The sequence below is a fragment of the Euwallacea similis genome, chromosome 4 (genome assembly GCF_039881205.1).
Source record: "Euwallacea similis isolate ESF13 chromosome 4, ESF131.1, whole genome shotgun sequence".
Lineage (NCBI taxonomy): Eukaryota > Metazoa > Arthropoda > Insecta > Coleoptera > Curculionidae > Euwallacea > Euwallacea similis.
This window is the reverse complement of record NC_089612.1, coordinates 5,420,782-5,439,904: the sequence shown is the minus strand read 5'-3', so window position 1 is coordinate 5,439,904 and position 19,123 is coordinate 5,420,782. Positions and strand designations below refer to the sequence as shown.

General features: G+C 37.9%; 4 protein-coding genes across 4 annotated transcripts; 2 read left to right on the top strand and 2 right to left on the bottom strand.

Moving 5' to 3' along the window:
* Positions 1-554: 554 nt before the first annotated feature.
* Positions 555-2,592, bottom strand: PIG-B (phosphatidylinositol glycan anchor biosynthesis class B). Its single transcript, XM_066388920.1, has 8 exons — positions 2,244-2,592; positions 1,968-2,178; positions 1,760-1,910; positions 1,424-1,705; positions 1,263-1,364; positions 1,025-1,210; positions 772-978; positions 555-721 (listed from the first exon to the last, which is right to left on the bottom strand). Exons 1-8 carry the CDS (start codon positions 2,502-2,504, stop codon positions 610-612), a joined length of 1,512 nt encoding a protein of 503 aa, XP_066245017.1. The 5' UTR covers positions 2,505-2,592; the 3' UTR covers positions 555-609.
* Positions 2,593-3,235: 643 nt separating this feature from the next.
* Positions 3,236-6,269, top strand: LOC136408107 (transmembrane protein 62-like). Its single transcript, XM_066388919.1, has 10 exons — positions 3,236-3,636; positions 3,691-3,940; positions 3,998-4,150; positions 4,205-4,294; positions 4,492-5,012; positions 5,064-5,186; positions 5,240-5,321; positions 5,383-5,630; positions 5,689-5,744; positions 5,801-6,269. Exons 1-10 carry the CDS (start codon positions 3,460-3,462, stop codon positions 6,132-6,134), a joined length of 2,034 nt encoding a protein of 677 aa, XP_066245016.1. The 5' UTR covers positions 3,236-3,459; the 3' UTR covers positions 6,135-6,269.
* Positions 6,270-8,839: 2,570 nt separating this feature from the next.
* jhamt (juvenile hormone acid methyltransferase) lies at positions 8,840-10,374 on the bottom strand. The gene is made up of 4 exons (XM_066389339.1): positions 10,203-10,374; positions 9,552-10,121; positions 9,222-9,496; positions 8,840-9,166 (listed from the first exon to the last, which is right to left on the bottom strand). Exons 2-4 carry the CDS (start codon positions 9,917-9,919, stop codon positions 8,961-8,963), a joined length of 849 nt encoding a protein of 282 aa, XP_066245436.1. The 5' UTR covers positions 9,920-10,121; positions 10,203-10,374; the 3' UTR covers positions 8,840-8,960.
* A 5,261-nt stretch (positions 10,375-15,635) lies between these two features.
* On the top strand, positions 15,636-18,893 carry Patsas (palmitoyltransferase Patsas). The gene is made up of 7 exons (XM_066389314.1): positions 15,636-16,016; positions 16,067-16,275; positions 16,328-16,462; positions 17,110-17,306; positions 17,363-17,605; positions 17,654-18,145; positions 18,204-18,893. The coding sequence occupies exons 1-7, from the start codon at positions 15,901-15,903 to the stop codon at positions 18,387-18,389; spliced, it is 1,578 nt and encodes a 525-aa protein (XP_066245411.1). The 5' UTR covers positions 15,636-15,900; the 3' UTR covers positions 18,390-18,893.
* The last annotated feature ends 230 nt before the right edge of the window (positions 18,894-19,123 follow it).

The following is a 19,123-nucleotide window of genomic DNA, read 5'->3' as shown; positions in this document are numbered from 1 at the left end:
TGTAATACTTAACGTATCTCCCGTGTTATAGGGGGGCTTACCGTATAAGATATTAACCGTGAGTCCTTGTCAACGTTCCTGAGACTCTCTTCTCCGACAAGAGGAACTGTTCACCTCACAACCAAAACTTCTGTGTTTTCACCTATTTCACTCGCGAAAAATATCAAATTTTCAGTGAAAATATGGTAAAAAAATCAAAATATATACATATATGAAATAAGTTAATTTTACAGAAACACTAGAAGCACTTCAATACTGCGCCGGACAGGAAACAGGTAAAATCCTTCCTGTCAAAATTCGATTTGATTCGACAATTCAGGGAACATCTCATCGTTAATGTTCGGATCCCCGAAAACGAACGAACATGCAATCGCGCTGGAACTCAAATTAGACTCATTCTTAATTATTTATGATAATTCATTACCGATTATTCACGCTTTATTTTGATATTACCATTTTCAAGTTCTGGTGAGAGTTAACTTGTCTCCGCTATCTTCATATCTCCGGTAGGTATCTTGAGGACTCAACCTAAACAAAAACCATCCATAATATTTTTATTTAAACTTTGACAGTAATAAATTCACACGTTAATTTAAGCAAAAAAAATTACTATGTGGTCCATAAAATCTCGAAATCTTTCCTCTCATGAATCAATACATTGGCTCCTATTCTGGAACTTAAGGGAAAGTCGCAGTGAAAGAACTGCTTTATCCTTTTATACCTGCAAACTCAAGGATCAGTGCTCCGAATCTTGCTGTAAGTCCCCTCTACCTAGTCAAAATATCATTTCCAATGAGAGGTACCAAAGTGTCGAAGCAAACTATGTGTGAAGGCAGAGTACTGTTAGGGGGATAGTTCTGCCTTAACCAATTATTTGGTTTAGCATAAAACTGATCAGCCTCATCAATGTAATCCTCAATTCCATCTAAATTTGGGTTGCATGTCAGGAATCTTGTTTTCACATTGATGTGAATGTGACTAAAATAACAGTCTAAGGTTAATCCGCAAAACCTGAATTGCTTACCTATAGAGAGGTGTTGAGTGGCAGGGCATCAAAAACAATAAACTAACATTTTCAGGGTCTTTTAGGGCAATGTGCTGAAGCTCTTCCATTACATCTAGTGTACCTCTTTGGTGGTTGTAACCGATATAATAGGCAGGCAGCAAACTTCCAATAAAAATTATGAAAGTTGCAAGCCACACAGAAGCGCTAGGGGAACTTAATTATCAACAAACTCCCAAGGACGCTTAAACGTACTCACCGACTAGCCTTTCTGCTCCAGGCAGACAAAAATCTTGAAGAAACAAATAACATTATTGGCAACAAGGGGAGAAGAAATCTAAATTCTTTATGAGGTAGGAGACTGTAAAATTGATAGTTTAAAATTTTTATTAGCAATAAAATAGAAATATGCCAGCTAACCTGAATATTAAAGTAGCGAATATGACTGTGCCCAACATAGCCAATTCATTTAGGTGATTTTGTCTAGCTTTCAACACTACTAAGACACCCATAATAAAAGGCAAAATCTGTATTCCTAGAATGGTTGGAATACCGCTTGATAAGTACCAATGCCAGGGTTGTGTGCCATAGTTTGTGGCCACATTTTGGAATATATTAGCTTTCAGGAAATTGTAGGTGGTAATTTGGAATGAACCATAACATAAACTGTCTAAGATTATAGACATAGTCAACACAATAAGACTAAAAGGATTATTTATAAAATTGTCATTAAAATTTGTAATATTTTTAAATTACCCAATGGGGATATATTTGGTTGTAACCAATTTAAATGCTTTAGTCTGAGAGATACAAAGGTGAAACAGACACATAGGTAACCAAATCACAGCACTAGTAGCCCGTATACAAAACAGACCTGCAGCAATCCAAATAAAACTGCTTGAAGTCTCTAATAATCACAATAATAATTAAATACACAAAATACAGTTTCATTCAAGTATTTTACCAGGCCCTTTTCCAAGCCAGGGAAAGTGAGACAATGCAATTGTCGTAAAACTGGTTTCAAAGGTATTAATTAAGGTTCTGGAGCATGTATAGAACCAAAACCAAGAGCTGCATATAGAGAATACGGCCCATTTTTTAGTGCCTGACCATCTATAGAAGCAGAGATCTGAGTAAGCACTTAATAGGGCTTGGGCTATTCTAGGAACATATATCTATAAAATTGCTGTATCGTAAGTATCTAACACACTCTTTTAGCTGCAAAAAAAATCTTATTTACCACAACTTGAGGACTGTCTAACCCAAGTGTGTACAACACCTTATATAACAAGGCGAAGAGAAGGGGATATCCATAACTGCGTATCCCTTGATGCCATTCCCATGTCAAGTGCCCATACCCAAATACTAACCTATGGGCAACCTCCAAGGATTGGTAGTATTCATCAGGGACGAAAAAGGTTTGGACTATAAACACTGATAATACTCTTATGAGTACGAATATTAAAAAAACATCGACATTTTTAAAATTTTTTAGGTGCATCTTGAGCTTGGTGTAGAGTCGAAAGAAGTCGTGTGTTTATTCTGGCTATTTGTTGCTATATATAAGTATTTTACACTTCATGGTTTTATTTATTAAAATCAATTAAGCAAACAGAAAAACAGTATTAAGGATTCAGATATATAAGAACAAAATGTAAGGTTATGTTTTTTTGTTTATTTAACTGAGCTTAGTGCCTAAAGAACTTGTAAACCTGCTTAATAGATGGCACCATATTGGATATCGACGGATATGATCGTCCTTGTCTAATCCGTAAGTTATTTGTAATAGAAACTTGTCTATAGTTCTTTCGTAATACTTTTGGTTGCACGTTACACGGCCTCTATGAAATCACAGCCGCGCGATGTTGCCACGTTTCCAAAACTTCCGACGATTTTCAGTAAATCGAAAACAAATCGTTACATACTACGTATTATGTGACATAGGCAAAGTTTAGAACTCAATTAATTGGTCAATTAAAAATGAAATATTATTTTCGAACAACACTAAAAGATATACTAAGAACAATTTTGTTCTCTATTGACATTCAATATTTACTTTTAAACGTATATATTATCAATAGTAAATATCTGATATCCAATTCTGATAAAATTTACCTCATCCTAAATTTGGCACTATTGCTCAATTTTCTTTTCTCATTGATCGGTGACGACGTGCAACCAAAAGTAGAAAGAATAAACTGGATCGATACTTGTGATCAGCTGTTTTAGTGTCAAAACGTCAACGGTCAGCTGGAATTCTAACAAAAAAAATAAACAATCTTTTGCAAGTGCAATCCTCTCTGAATTGTAATGATGGAAAATGAATAATGTTTAAATATTCCTAACACGTGTTATGTAAATCCAAGTGCTAATTTGATGGTTACAAACGACAGTCCATTCCCTAACATATCCCACTACTAATTCACCATGGCCAATTTAAAAAAGGAAACATTCATATGATGAAGATTGCCAAAACTGCAGTGGGAGTGTTCATTTCGATGGTTTTCCTAGCAGTATTCCTAACCAACCTTCTATTATTGATCAGTACAAATTCAGTTCATCCAGATGAACATCTTAGAGAGAAGTTTTTTCATGTGGAGGATAAGTTTGATAATCTCATTTGGTTTCTACAGGTAAAGTTTACTTCAGTCCTTTGCCTATTACTAAAGCAACAATATTTGTTTTAGATATCAGACATACACATCAGCATATTTAGAGACCCCTCAAGGATAACAGAGTTTCGGGAATTTTGCCATTATACCATTGACAAAATAACTCCTAAAGTAGTTCTCACTACAGGAGATTTGACTGACGCCAAAACCAAAGATGCAATTGGATCTCAACAATTTGAGTCTGAGTGGAGGCACTACAAGGATATTTTACAAGAATATGATATTAGCAAGAAGACTATTTGGTTGGATATTAGAGGAAATCATGGTACCTAATTTTTCACTGTTTTGGGCAATGGTGCTTCTCATGCAACAGAATTTGTAGATAATTTTAATGTTATAAGCATTAATTCCAAGCAAAACTACTTTACAAATTACTCAGTGCAAGGGAAAGATCATCCTCGGTCTTACATGGTACAGGTAAAGAATGGTAATACTGTCTATTCCTTTGTGGGGATTGACGCTTGCTTAGAGCCAGGTAAGTCATTTCATTTAATACACATACATTTATTTATGTGGATTTAATACTCAGGTCCTCGAAGACCCTTTAATTTTGTGGGTATATTGGATCAACCTGAAGTGGATGAAATAAACAGGCTTTTAAGAGACATTGATGCTACAGGTACGATACAATTTTCTCTAAAAAATATAGAACAAAGGAGGATTCGTATTATTATTTGTCAGATCAGTCTAGTAAGTGGATCAGGGTCAGCTCAACCATCGCAGCATTCATTTTGTATTGTTGACTATGGCGAGACCTTCTTTACATTATAACCTGACCTTTACCATAAATGATGCCCAAATTTAACACTTTTTTAGGAAGTAATTATACTATATGGTTTGGTCACTTCCCTACTTCATGCATTTTATCCTCTGGCTCAGAAAACGTCCGTAATTTAATAAGGAAAGACCCTAATGGTTTTGTTTATGTATGTGGACATTTACACACACTGGGGGGTTTAGTTCCACATATGTACACCATGCAAAAAGGGGGTTTTTTGGAGCTAGAACTGGGTGATTGGAAAGATAATAGAATGTACCGGCTAATGGCCATTGATCATGGGATGTTTTCTTTTATTGACGTTCATCACAGACGTTGGCCCGTCCTTCTTTTGACAAATCCTAAACATGCGCTTTTTGTGAATCCTTTAAGGGAAAACTTGGACAATATTCGACATTCAACTCATATAAGAGTTTTGGCATTTAGTTTGTCTAGAATACAAAGCGTGCGTATTAGAATTGATAAAGGACCTTGGACTAATTTGAGACACATCAAAGGTCCTTTGTATGTTACTTCTTGGAATGCTCAAATGTATTTGACGGGGCTTCATTCAATTGAGGTATGAGCCTTTCTTTTTGTTTTTAGGATATTATTGAGTTATTTTATACAGGTATATGCAAAGGATATTGATGGCCGAGAGAAAACCGAAGAAATTCCATTTTCCCTTGATACTACTAAATCTTCCTTTGGGCTTCTTTCTAGGCTAGCGCTCATGTCTAACCTCAGCCACATTGTGAGAGATGGTTGTGTAACTTAAGACAAATTATTGATGACAAATTGTTTTAGTTTTGGTCACTTTTTATTGTGTCCCTGTTAGTGTATCTGCTTCCATTATTCCTAATGAAGTACTTCCATAAAGCGATATCAGGTAATATTTTATAGCATTTGAGAATCATTTTAACTAATTTTGTGTAATTGAATAATTGCAGGGGGATTGATCTCACAACCAAGACTTAGAGGAAACTTTATTAAAACTCTTATCAGAAAATTGTGGGTTCTAACCACAATCGACAGAATATTTTGGCCTATAGTGCTTTACCCTCTTTACCTCGTTATGGGGCCTTGGTCCATTGGTTATATTGTGGAGGATTACCTCGGGGTGATTTTCTCTTGGGGCATTTTCGTAGACGGAGCATTCCTACCTGGATCGTTCACATATGCTTACGGGTTTGTTCAGGTATTACCATTCAAAACTCTACTACATTTTTTGTTGCTTTTAAAAACATGTTCTGTAGATGATAACATTCCAAATCCCTCTAACATTCATCCTAATTAATACAGTCAACAGGAGGTAAGTATAAGGCAAACAACTTTAAGTATTAATAACCATAATATGTAATGTTTCAGATACAACCACCTCACTCTTAAAACAGGCAAAAAGCTGACGATAAAACAAGTTACATGCGCACATCTTCCATTTTGCGTAGTATTCACCATACAAGTAATAATGGCCTATCTATTTTGGATGGCTTACGGCACTCTGGCCTTCATTTTGGGGCCCTTAAGAACGTGGTCCCTAGTACTGGCCGCGGTGGTCTACTACACGGCTTTGCGTTTGCCAGAGAAGTGCTTTAGGCAAGCCAGAGAAATATGTTTCACTAAATCAGAGACTACTGTGCACATGGATGCGAGTCATTCGGGGATTGAGGAGAGTGCGGAGAAGATAGGAAAGGCAAACTAGGGAGTGATATTAGGTTAATGAGAGAATACTAATGTAAGTTTATTCCTGTAAAGATGTATTTTGTTTAGTCTTATTTTATTATGATATATTTATTTACCTCATTCAAATAAGATATACAGGGTGTCCCTGAAATGACTGTACAACGTTTGACCAAAAATTCCTGAATTAAAATTAAGGTGTTCTGGGTGAATTTACCTATATCCAATGTTGCTTCACTTTGCCGCTACAGGGCGCCAAAGTTCTCAAATTAATATCGTTTTTTCAAAATAATTACTAAACACTTTTATCAACTTTTATTAATTTTGGAACTAAGAGTTACTACATAAATTGGCGTGCTTTGATGTGAGCAGGATTTTTTTAATGCGTGGAAATATTAAAAAGGGCGCGCGGTTTGTAAATAAAAGTTTGCTTTTTCGTTATCTCCTGTACGAAAGGCTTTTTTTTTCTTTGCTAAAAGCTGATTTTATTTTGAAACTTTTTTGTCTCTTGGAAAATTTTCGCCATAGTTTCTCTATAAAAAATTATTTATGATACGATATAGATACCTTGCAATTCATCATAGTTGTTTAGTCAGAACGAACACATGAAAAAAAAACTAATTCTAAATAACTAAGTTAGTTTGATTCTTATAATAAATGTTCAAAATGTTGACCATTTTCCTGAATAAACAAATAAATTAGTTTCAAAAAATTCAACATTATATAATCCCTGAAAATAACATTAGTTCCTGAAAAAAATCTCAAAACAATTAGTGTTTGGAATTAATTTTGACTTGAAGCAAAGGCATATACAGTTGAGACCTGAAACGCAAAAAAAATCAATATTAATTCTTGAAAAAAATTTAAAATCTTCAAAACAAGTTACGATTTCGTTCTTCGGCCACGTCCAAAGATGGTCGTAAGTCCCTTTATGAAGAACCAAAATTGCAAATAATTTCGACTTTAACTAAAATTCTAATTACGTCGTTCTCATTGACCTGATAAAAGTTAACTTTGAGCCACAAAAACAGCAATTAAAACTTACCCCTGAGCATAGAGACTAGAATGAGCTAGATTCATATCAGCTACATCCACTTTCACATACTAAGTCAGGGAAATACTAACAGCGTATCTTACTAGTCTTTAGAACAAAAGAAAACCCGATTATTACTGCAGCGCACATTACGAACGTCTTGTTCATCGTCGCGCTAACATTCGAGTGAATCATCTACGAAGTGATATCGGTACGACCTGCCTTTTGTAAAGGTACAGCTGATCGGCCTTAGAAGCGATACGTGCGACGTTTCAAGATTTAGTAATATGGGGGAAAAGGTGCGAATTCAAGACAGCAGTTTTATTATTCAAACATACCTCGATGGAATAAGTAATACATTTCCTATAGCAAAGAGAACTTGATCGAAAAAGAAGTCTAACGTTTTTTGAGAACAATACTAATTGAGAATTTCATACTATAATAAACACGTCATGTTCATAATTGAACTACATATACATTTAATAAAAATAGTTAAGATCAACCTTAACATTTTGTTTCGGTCTGTTAAAAACAACCACTTTTAGGGCTGAATAATACATGTTTGCTTATAAATTGAATTCTTTTATAAACAAGTCATAAGTATGGTGTCGCGATCCTGCAGGAACTGCCACCACCAAATTGTCTAGAATTCGTAATTTTTATTAGTAAGTAGCGTTTGTAGGAAACTAATTAAAGTGTAAGCAAAAGACGTTTTGTTAAGCAATTTGGGTAAGGTTATGGAGCACATCGAGACGATAGATTTGAGGTATTTTTCAAGACAATTGTCTCCACATTTTCCCGAGATATCGATGTTTCAAATTTGAAAAGTGGCAAAAAAGTATCTTTTCTCTTGTAAACTAAAGACAAATCCTATCACTAATATATATAATTATATTTTTTTCCTTTTGCTGTTTGATAGGATTGTTCGCAAACAGGGCAAATAAAACGCTCGATTTACTATATATTTTTTTATTTTAATAAGACACTGTTTTTCTAACATCTTCGATTTGTCGTTTATTAGAGTTTCGAGAATTGCATAATAACTGTGATCTAATAAGCAATAGATATAAGCATCATATGGCGATCCTACAATGAGAAATGTCCTTCACCAAATTGTCAAGAATTTGCAAATTTTGCTATTCCCAATTCAATTCCCATACTTATTACTGCTTTTTGCGCAAAATAACAACTTTGTCCTCATTAAAGACAGTGACGTGCATCAAAAATTTTATTGTGAATAGTATAAGTACATATTATAAATCATAGATTATCCAACGCCTATATGTGTACAGGGTGTTTTTTAATAAGTGTCTGATATTTCACAGGACGATTCCTCGAGTATTTTTAAGATAAAAATTCCCTATAAACATGGGTCCGCAAGGTCTTACTCATCAAGCTACAGGGTGTTAAAAATTTTTTTATTTTTGTTTTTTCTAAGTAATTTTTGAAATAGTATCGAATTTGGATGAAACTTGGTATTTGGGGGTTTTGTAACATGAAAAACTTACTAGGCTACTTGATCCTTGTTTAAAATCACTTACTTATGTAGCGCTTTCTACATGTAAGAGTGAAACTAAGATAAAATCTAAGTTTCTTATGTTACAAAACTCCCACGTACTAAGTTTCATCCAAATTCGATACTATTTCAAAAATTACTTAGAAAAAACAAAAATAAAAATAAATTTTTAACACCCTATAGCTCGACAAGTAAAGCCTTGCGGGCCCATGCTTATATGGACTTTTTATCTAAAAATTCCCAAGGAATCGTCCTGTGAAATATCGGACAATTATTAAAAACATCCTATATATTAAATATTACAGCTCCATTCCATTATGCGGTTTTACAGCATACACAATAATCAACTTATAATCTACTGGGATGTATTCATCGTTATTGTTATCTAACAATTTAAATTTATTCTTGTAGATGTTTCGAACTTCTTGTGTTAAATCTTCGATGTATTGTGCGCGCTCGTGAGGCGCCAATTGCGGTAATGTGGGGTTTACTGCTGTAATCGATGCTGCAATGGTTTTAATTTAAAGAAGAGTAACTAACCGAAAATGAGCTTAACTAACCCTTTAGTTGTCTCCAGTTTTTGTAAACGTAAGTGCGATCTGCCACTACGCATTTCCAATTGGAAAATCCCACATCCATGAGCATTTGCATAATAACTTGTTGCGGATCTTCGCATTCGTGGTAGGGAGACACCATTTCCTTCTTGAAGTACGGGGCCCAATGGATGTTTTGGGAGATGTTTTGATATACTTCGAAAATCGGGTTTCTGCCCAGGAAGCTCAAAAGCATGTCTCCTCCTGGTTTCATGAGCTTAAAAATGTTTTCAAAAACTTTCCTAATAAAACATCGATTTTGAGTTAAGCAGGTACTTTACGTTAAAAAAAACTTACCTCTGATCAACAATCCAGTGTAAGCAGAAAAACGAAAATACATGATTGAACATATCTCCGAACTCCTTGCAGACCGCCCCTTCGCTGATGTCCAGCTGGCAAAAATCCAGTCGCTGGTTTTTATATGTATCTTTTGCGAATTGCACCATTTTCTCGCTGAGGTCACTTCCAATTAAAGTCTTCAAACATTTCGGCAGCTTGGGCAGTAGGATTTCCGCGGTTGTATGGCCCTCCCCGCAGCCCACATCTAAGGCCGTTTGATTTTCGCCATTTTCCCATTTGATCAAACTCAGGAAGTTCTCGATGACGTAAATATTGTCCGTGGTTTGCAGGGAATGGTTTTGAGAGTATGTGTTGGGCTCGTTCATTTGATCGGATCTAAGGCAGGCTGCCTTTTACCGTCGAACTAGAGATTTTTTGGTAGTTCTCAGATTCCTGTCACTTACTCGCTTTTCTTCACTGATGATCCGGTCAAAATGTAGACTGACTTTTTTCGGTTCTAGCTGACAATATTTATACGTACTTGCTGGTGTTACGTAAAATCGACGACCTGCGTTTGGCGTATTGTTTCTATGGGAAGCAGAGACCTTAGCAGTGATCTTTCCGAGACATTATTAAAGAAAAATGCTTTGTTATTTAAAAAAATCGCACCTTTGACCCGCGCTGATGGCGATGTCGTCACTTCCATTCAGTTTTTCTTGCAGATTTCCTTAAGAGATTTGTTAAAAATAATTTTCGTTTAACTACAGAGAGCTGTAGTGAAGGCGGGAGGAATGTTTGAGTGGTGATACGGGTGCGCCAAATACTTACACGAAATGCAGGGCGCACTGACCCGTACAATATTTATATGTACGTGTAAGGAACCACGAATTTTCGGCTGAAGAAAGCTGAAATTTTTCATTGAGAATCGACTTAAAGAACCGACTAATTCGAAAAAGTTCCAAACCTTTTTCCTTCACAGTGTGACTATGAAAATCGGTCTCGAGATGAGAATCGCTGGATACAAGTGTGCTTTACCATGCATTTTGGTTTTTCATCTATCAATTTACAATTAATTGGGTTGAGTAGCAGTACTACCACTAACCAGTACCACCATCAGCCAGCAGTACTGCTAGCCAGTACTACCTCTAACCAGCAGTACTACTACGCAGTAGTTAATAATTCAATTGGTAGATGGTCACAAGCAATTTTGCAATGTAAATGTATAGTATAACATTCGTAATTAAACATTGATCATTGCAGGAAGTCAATATCACTTCTCATCCCAACGTGACGAATCCTATTAAAGTAATATTAGCAGTCGCTTAAAATACTAGCACAACTGCAATCGTAAAGGTAATTAGTCTCAGCCAGATACAGGCTCAATGACTCTTGCACTTCCGAGTCTGAGACATTGAGTTCAATTGCATATTATAATCTATAAACAGATATTTGGGTATTTCCACGTCCATTGAGACCAGCAATAATCCAAATACTTCTGTGCGGTTTTTTGGGCAATGATTATTTGGGACTCCGTGTATTTAATTGATTTTTTTTTTAATTAAAAGAGAAATAGCTAAAATTTGGAACCTATAGTGCTTAGGCACCAGCAAGTAGGGGAGAGTGGAGCTAAATAGTATGGTAAGATATTTTCGACTTCAGTGAGCAAATCTAAAGAGTTATCAAAAAATGAAAATAACTATTAGATGGCTTGATCATTTAGCTACAATTTCGCCACAGACCGTTTTGCTGTAGCTCGTAGTGCTGCTGAGCTATGGGCGGAAAAGTAAAAAGCTATCTTTACTCTTTCTACTGGGGCAAAGGTAGCAAACATTTTTTAATGCTGCAAATGAAAAGAAAACATATTTTTAGCAATTTTGAATCATTGAAACACATTTATTCAGAGTTTTTTTAGACAGTGAGATTTTAATCAGAATCTGTTTCCATTTTTGTTTGCGCATTTTACTACCTCAATGGCTTTAGCTAAAGCTTCTTTATCGATTGATGGCGATTTTCGCCTATAATTACGCACCATTATGCCTAGAAACAAAAAAAAATAACCTCTATCTTTGCCCCACAATCTCATTTTATTCATTTTCAACGATTGTTATTTAATAAATAGATGTTTTAGTGTAAAACAAATATTATAACCATGTTCGGCACCCTATTTTACCTTTGAATTGACTTACTTTATTAAATTTGTAACACGAATCGTGCAGAAAATAAAACCATTAATACCATCAAAATCTTACAAGCGCAATTTAATTACCATAAATCAGCTGATAACTTTTATAAATAACGGCAAAGAAATTTAAAATTTTCTCTGTTAGTGCTGGCAATGAAGAAAAGTATGAATGGCGTCATCTTTCGTCCAGCGGTTTGTCTTTGCCCCAGCTTCCCCTACAATTAGCTCTTGTTTGTGCGAACATCCACCAATTAAGGGTTAATCTAATTTTCTCTCCCATTAAGGTTTGCAGGGGAAATCCTCTCTCACTCTCAGTTTTTCCAGTTCTCCGAGAAAAAATACGAGTATGGAACTGGAATACAATGAGCCAACAAATGAAATGCTGGATGTAGGCCTAGCGGTTTGAGGAGAGGTGTCTCTCCCGTGGGGCCTTGTTTTGAAGGGCCCTTAACCTTTAAAAAATCAGTGTTTCTTTTACAACTGCATCACATCAGAAGTTCCAGTCAGAATTCTGCGTCTTTAGTAGCAACGACCAAACGAGGCGAAGCTTCACCACATCCAGTTTTAATAGAAGCGTTATGGCGAAAATAGCAGGATTCTGGATCTGCGCTCCACCAATCCAGACAATTATTCCTGTTTTCAATCATCCAGTCCCGGTTAGAACCAGGAAAAATTCGGATTACCGACCGAAAAACGTTCATTGTTGCGACCATTCCGTTGGTTGCAACCGTTGGTTAGAAATTAATAGAGAACGAAATTGAGCTAGATGGTCAGAAAATAACGCTGATCAGACTAGAGTCAACATGTAGAATTAATTGATAAAATTTGTCCTATTTAATTTTTCTTAATTTTAATTTTTTTCTTCCTTCGTAACAATTTCTGTCTTTTCTATTTAATTTTTTTTTCCTGTCTTTGATGAAAGGTTAATCAAAGTCAAATATGATTTAAGGTTTTATTATTCAATTTTGGTTAGAGAAAGGGCGCTGAGGAAGCAGATAAGAGGCGCTTGCAGTCCTTCTGCCTAAAAGTGGGCAAGTTCCTTTACACACTCGCTCCATGTGCTCACTTCGACTTAAATCTAAAACCATAATTTCCTCCCAAATTTCCCAGTTTTTTTTTCATTTCACGTTCATTGCACCCACTTTTGCGTAAACGATAAAAACCCCAAGCAAAATCTCTGTTTTGAAGTACTTATCCGATTTTAAGTTCTTTAAGTTCAACCTCATCGTTCTGCCGGTCATGTACCCCAAAAAGTATGTGCATTTTCGGCAGCGAAATTATCTTGCGATGGGTCAGGTTTGCGATGCAACGAACAAGATTCTTATTTTCTTGTTTCTTTTGTAACGTGCCCCTTTACTACGTCTATGGCAACGCCGTTTCTTAGATTAGTTTTGCTAATAACGAATGGATTTTGGGCACTAGTCGCTCTCAGAAGGGCCCATTTGTTCGAGGCCCTTCACATTTTAACATCGCGACATTTTCACTGAAGCAGTACCACCGCTGAATTGTTGTAAAAAATCTATCTTTCTGGTCGACTAACGAGGATCTAGTCAATAGTCGCCCTTTAGATAGTGGCACGCCTATGGATATTTGCTGAGGCTTTTAGTTCTTCAGCTGTTGGTAACGTAGAAATTTCTCTGCAGAATAAATTATTTTTCGAATGTCCTGAGTTTTGCCCGAGTTCCAACAGAATCCACCACACCAAGCTGGTGTCGCAAGTGGAAACGTTGCACATTCATAGTTTCCTCATTTCACCATTAAAGACTTGGCAAAGGAGACCTTCTAACTAAGTAGAGTGGCAGCAAATTCGGCTTGCCATACTCCGGCAGTTTAATCCTGTAAGTTCTATTTTCCAGCCAAAGAAAGGTTGACCCAGATCAGTTTTGGCAAACGCTGCTTCGCTATACTTGTAGAATGCCCCACTATTCAGTACTACCAGTTCAAGTCGCAATACGGGAATTGTGCAAGCGGGAGAAGGACCGCATGAGGTTTGATATGCCTCCGACAAAGACCGACACCGAAGTGGGCGGAGTCAGTTCAGCCGGCATCTCCGCTTCGATGTTTGGATCAGTATCGATTTCGCTGCGATGAAAGTTTTTGGACGTATCAGAGCAAAAAGCAGCAATGTAAATAAATAGAAAAAACTATTAATCCGTCACTAGGACTTGTATTAGTAAAAATTCTGAAATCGTGAGAGATCTAGTGACATCGAGCTGGCTCCGCCCACTAGACTGGCCCGTCCCGCCGACGTCTTCACTTCGATGCTTAGTTTAGTATCGACTTCACTGTCTTCGAGGTGATGGAATGTTTTTAAAATGTTAGGGCGAAAAGCAGCAATGTAAATAAACGAAAAAAGGTTAATCTATCCCTAGAATTTATATTAGTAAAAGTCCTGAAACGGTGAGAATCTGGCAAAACACTGAACCGACTCCGCCCACCTCAGCCGCTAGTCTCTCAACCCACTTTGTTGATCTTTGTCGCAGGCATACAAAACCTTATGCGATCCTTCTTTCACTTGCTCAATTCCTATGTTCCTACTTGAACTGGTGATACCTGTCTCTTATCACGTCCTGCGAACCGGCTCATTAACTAAAAACGTTTGGGCCAAACGGGTTTGCTTGATGCTTCAAGACAACGACCTTTTAGGTGGGTTAAAAACCTCAAAATGGTCAGTACGGGCTGTCTGGCCGGCGGTTTAATTCGGGAAATTGTACAACAATACGAAAAATAAATTATTTTTGTCTGAAAATTTGGTCAATCCATGAAGATATGACATTCGTCTCAAGGTGAGGTAGCGCCATTTGTTCCCGAGATATCTGCGTTTGAAAAGTAGCAAAAAAAGGGGGGGGGTTAACTCGAAATTTTCAATGTGCTTCTTTGGGCCATAGAAAAGCATTTTTACAAGCCCCCTTTTTCGGCACCTTTAAAGTCGCAAAAAATCTATGCTAACATGGCTCCATATCTCAGAAACTACAAGAGTTTTTGCAAATTCCTTTGTGCAGGACCCTAGAGCGCATCGCAACGATTAAATTAAGCCACATTTTTAAGGCAACTGCCCCATGCGTTTTTGATAAGCAAAAATTAGGTTTTGAGGCGACTGAACTTGAAATTGAAAAATCTCGAAGAGATTGAATGAATCAGAGAGATGGAGGAGCACGAACTGCCTCTACAGCGTAGAGGTCACCTTGCTGGGCCCGCCATGTCCCACCTAAGGCGAGTTGCAGAAGTCCCATGGAATCAATGAATCCGACGAGGCCCAGGGGGATAGCTCGAGGAGCAACAGTATTGATTTTCTCCAGTATGGTGGGCCATACTGGTGCAGCTATGGTGTATACTGGGCCATCACGCAGCGGTATGCTAAAGGAGTCTTCTAAAAGCAGCCTCCATTGGTTTGCTCCTTTCGTAAAGATACCAGTTTGCCTAAAGGGGACTACTGACTAGTTGCTCTTCTTTTGAGTGCGACTGGGTCATGGGGGATAGATTGGATCTATTAACAGGAAGCTCGATGATCTTTTTTAATTTTTTTTAGAAGCCTTCGCATGGGTTTGCGATGTTTTTTCAAAATTGAACGATAAATCCCAGTTAACTGCAAATTATCAACTTCACCATTATAGGTAGGGCTCGTATATGTATCAGATGCGTCTCCACCAACTCTGGGGGAGATCGAGCTAAAAATGAAAAGTGGCAACGCCGCTTCGTGAATCTCACAGCGGGAATACGAAGAAATCAGCCCCCTCCCACAACCACCCACTCGTTCGCTATTGGTTGCTGTTCAATCCATCGTTGCCGATTCTCCATAAGCGCTTTCTCTAAATTTATCCCGAGAGCCGCCGCATCCCCGGGGTAAACGTTAATTCCGATCGTAAAGGTTAACGTTTAATATTGCTATTGATTTAATAAAAAGCTTTAATTTCCCTCAAATGAACCCCATTCGTGATTCCTCATATTCAATCCCTGCGCACATCCCTCTCACGCGTAATCGGGTCAAATCAATATCAACCCCTCAATGAGCTGGATGGACACAACACCGTTGATTGAGGTTAAACTGTAGCAAGTTATATCACAATTTCAACCCTGGAATCGGTGGGCACTCCATCGTCAGCCACGACGCTGCTCTACAAGGTGTTCCCCAGTCCTGGCATAGCCCGCAGCGTCTGGGCTCTGCCCCAACACACCTCTTGCAACATGGTGGCTGATGCGGAGCACCCTGCAGCGGCCGAGCACGAGAAGAGCGGGCCTGATACTGCGGACATCGCTGAACAAACCCATAAGAATATCTTTGATCTAGTTAAAGCTGATGGGTATAACATCCGAAACGTTCTAGATTTTCGTTTAAAGGTGCGACTTTCAGGGAGCTTTCTGATGTGGAAGACTACGTGGAGAAACATGGAATTGAGATGTTGAGGGCTAGAGACGAGTGGGGATACACCCCGGCCCATTGGGCAGCACTGGATGGGAATGTCGAGCTAATGCGCTTTTTCATCGATAGAGGGGCCCCTGTGGATCTGCCTTGTCTGGGTACCCAAGGGCCTAGGCCCGTGCATTGGGCTTGTCGCAAAGGTCTAGAAGAGCGGTTTGCCATTCCAATAGTAACAATTAACATTTCATGCAGGTCATTCTGCAGTGGTTCAAGTGCTCCTCCAAGCAGGAGTTGCAATAAATGCTGCGGACTTCAAAGGATTGACCCCTTTAATGACTGCTTGTATGTTTGGAAGGACCGCCACCGCAGCATATCTGCTAGGGATGGGTGGGTAGATTAGATGTGAAGCTTATTGATACAGGATGTCTCAAAAATATACGGACAGACTTTAAGGGGTGTTGGGAGGCATCAAAACAACCTTTTTTTCTTAAACAAACGTATGCCCGCTAATGAGCCGTTTGATCATAAAAAGGCAATATGGTTTTGGTCATGATAATGACTTATTGTTCGCGTTAGGCGTTGCTTTATTGATAAATAAACAATGGCTTATAGAAATTATTCAAAACGTCAACCATTTGCTTCAATACAAAGATTGCACCGTCGGTTCATTGACTCGCGAACCCTACGGAATATTCCAGGAATAGCTTCTAGATCTATGCAACTGGTCATTATTCTTGCTAAGAGATCTTCCTCATTATGAACAGACGTTTCATAGACCAGAGATTTGAGATAACCCCAAAGGAAGAAATTCAAAGGTGTTGAGATCAAGAGAACGCGGAGACCAGGCTACAGGATCTCCTCTTCAAACACATTGGTAAGTTCTTCAAATCAGAAATTAACGTTTTTTTTGTTCTGTGGGTATATGTTTATTAAAGAAAAAAGTTTGTATCGATGTCCCCCAGCGCCCCTTAAAGTTTGCCTGTATATTTTTGGATCATTCTACAGAAAAGAGCGTGATAATAAACGTTTTGCAGGAGCTTTTAACCACCTCATTGATGTGAATGGAGACACAGCCATGCATTGGGCGGCCTACAAGGGATATCCAGATGTGCTTAGGCTTCTGATGTACTCAGGGGCAAATCTGCAGAAACCTGATCACTTCGGTTCAACTCCGCTGCACTTAGCCTGTTTATCTGGAAGTCTTAGCTGTGTTAAGCTGCTTTGCGAAAAAGTATATCCTTTAAAATTTCTTATGCGAATGGTATACTCAATATTCTTGGATTTTAGCATGACATTGATATGGAGCCTAAAGACAAAAACGACAAAACCCCTTTAAACCTCGCAGTGGGCCACCGGCACATGGACATAATCGACGTGCTTCAAGCGGCAATCAAGCGCCGATCCGGATGGTTCCCCCCTGTGAGCGAAATTTGGGGGCTGCTTTTCGGCAGAGCCGGAAATAGCAAAATCCCTCTTATTTTCTTCGTGTCCTCCGTGCTCCTATGGGGCTATCCCATGTATTTTATTCGGGTAAAACCGCATCACAAAATCAAACCATAAATAAACTTAAAAATCTAGGTGATTCCGATCACGTGGAATATCCTGCGAGGTTCCCACTATTGCTTCATCTACTGGAATCTGGTGATGTGGATCTGCTGGATAATAGCGAATCGCAAGAATCCAGGTTATATAGCCATGAATTCGGATTCTTATGCCAGATGCATTAAGCAAATTCCTTATTTCGACAAGTGGAAAAAACGCAATGCTATGCTGAATCGACTGTGTCACACTTGCAGAACCTTGCGCCCTATAAGGGCCAAGCATTGCCGAGTGTGCAACAGATGCGTGTCCTACTTTGACCATCACTGCCCATTCATTTACAATTGCGTGGGATTGAAGAATCGCACTTGGTTCTTCATGTTTGTGATGAGTGTAGCCATTAATTGTTCCTACACCATTTATTTTGCCACCTACTGCATCGCCATTGAAGGATTTGGATTTATGTACGTTCTAGGGCTCGTGGAGGCGTTTGTCTTTTCGGGATTGGGTTGGATTTTGACTTGTACCGCGGTAGGTCTTTCTCGAAGTGAAGAGTATGTGGAAAATAATCAAATTTTGTCTCTTCAAGGTGCTTCACGCCTGTATGAACCTCACAACCAATGAAATGGTCAACTACAAGAGGTACCCATATCTCCGGGATAAACGTGGCAGATACTATAACCCCTTTTCTCGAGGGCCTGTTTTGAATTTGATGGAATTTTTCTTCTGCACTCCTGACGATTTGGAGGAGGAGCCGCTATATGAGTACATATGAGGCTGAGCGTATAATTGAAGCAACAAGAAAGTATGCCTTAAAGTTTGTGATTTTAGCTTTGAAGGTAAATCAAGAAGTGCTCGGGGTTTTGGAAGAGTATTTGATTCCCTGCTAAGACAAAATTGTCTATTTTGACACAAATTTGTTGTTAGCATTATGAAATAAAGGATGTAAGTATGGAAAGAATTTGATTAATTGTGGTTTTATGCAAAACCGAAACAAACGCAATGTGTAATTTTAATTTAATTGATAAAGTAGGTACATCCCATGTGCAGTAACCTAGTTCGTGTCGTGATGCATGTTTTTGACGCACTTTTGTTGTTTAAACTGGGGTTACACAGTTGAATTTGTGTCCGTCCATCAGTTCCTGTTCTGAATAACAACGATACGATGTTTTATTCAGTTTGACAAAACCATCTATCTCACTAGAAATAATATTTTTTCATACTTTGATTAGAGCCTGATAGAGATAAAAAGGGATGTGGGTCAGATGATGCACACATGTCAATATTTTTAAGGGTAGAGAATATCGAAATGTACTTATCCTAAGTATTACAAACAACACACCAAATATCAACTAAATCTCAATTAATAATAAATTTTTCGATAAGCTGTCTACAACCAACTACTTATGATGATCGTTTTATATGTGTTCCAAGTCTTCCAGAATACATGTCTACAAATTAGGGTTTTTAATGATTGATTGTATTTTAGTGATTTGACTCGTTTTTTTT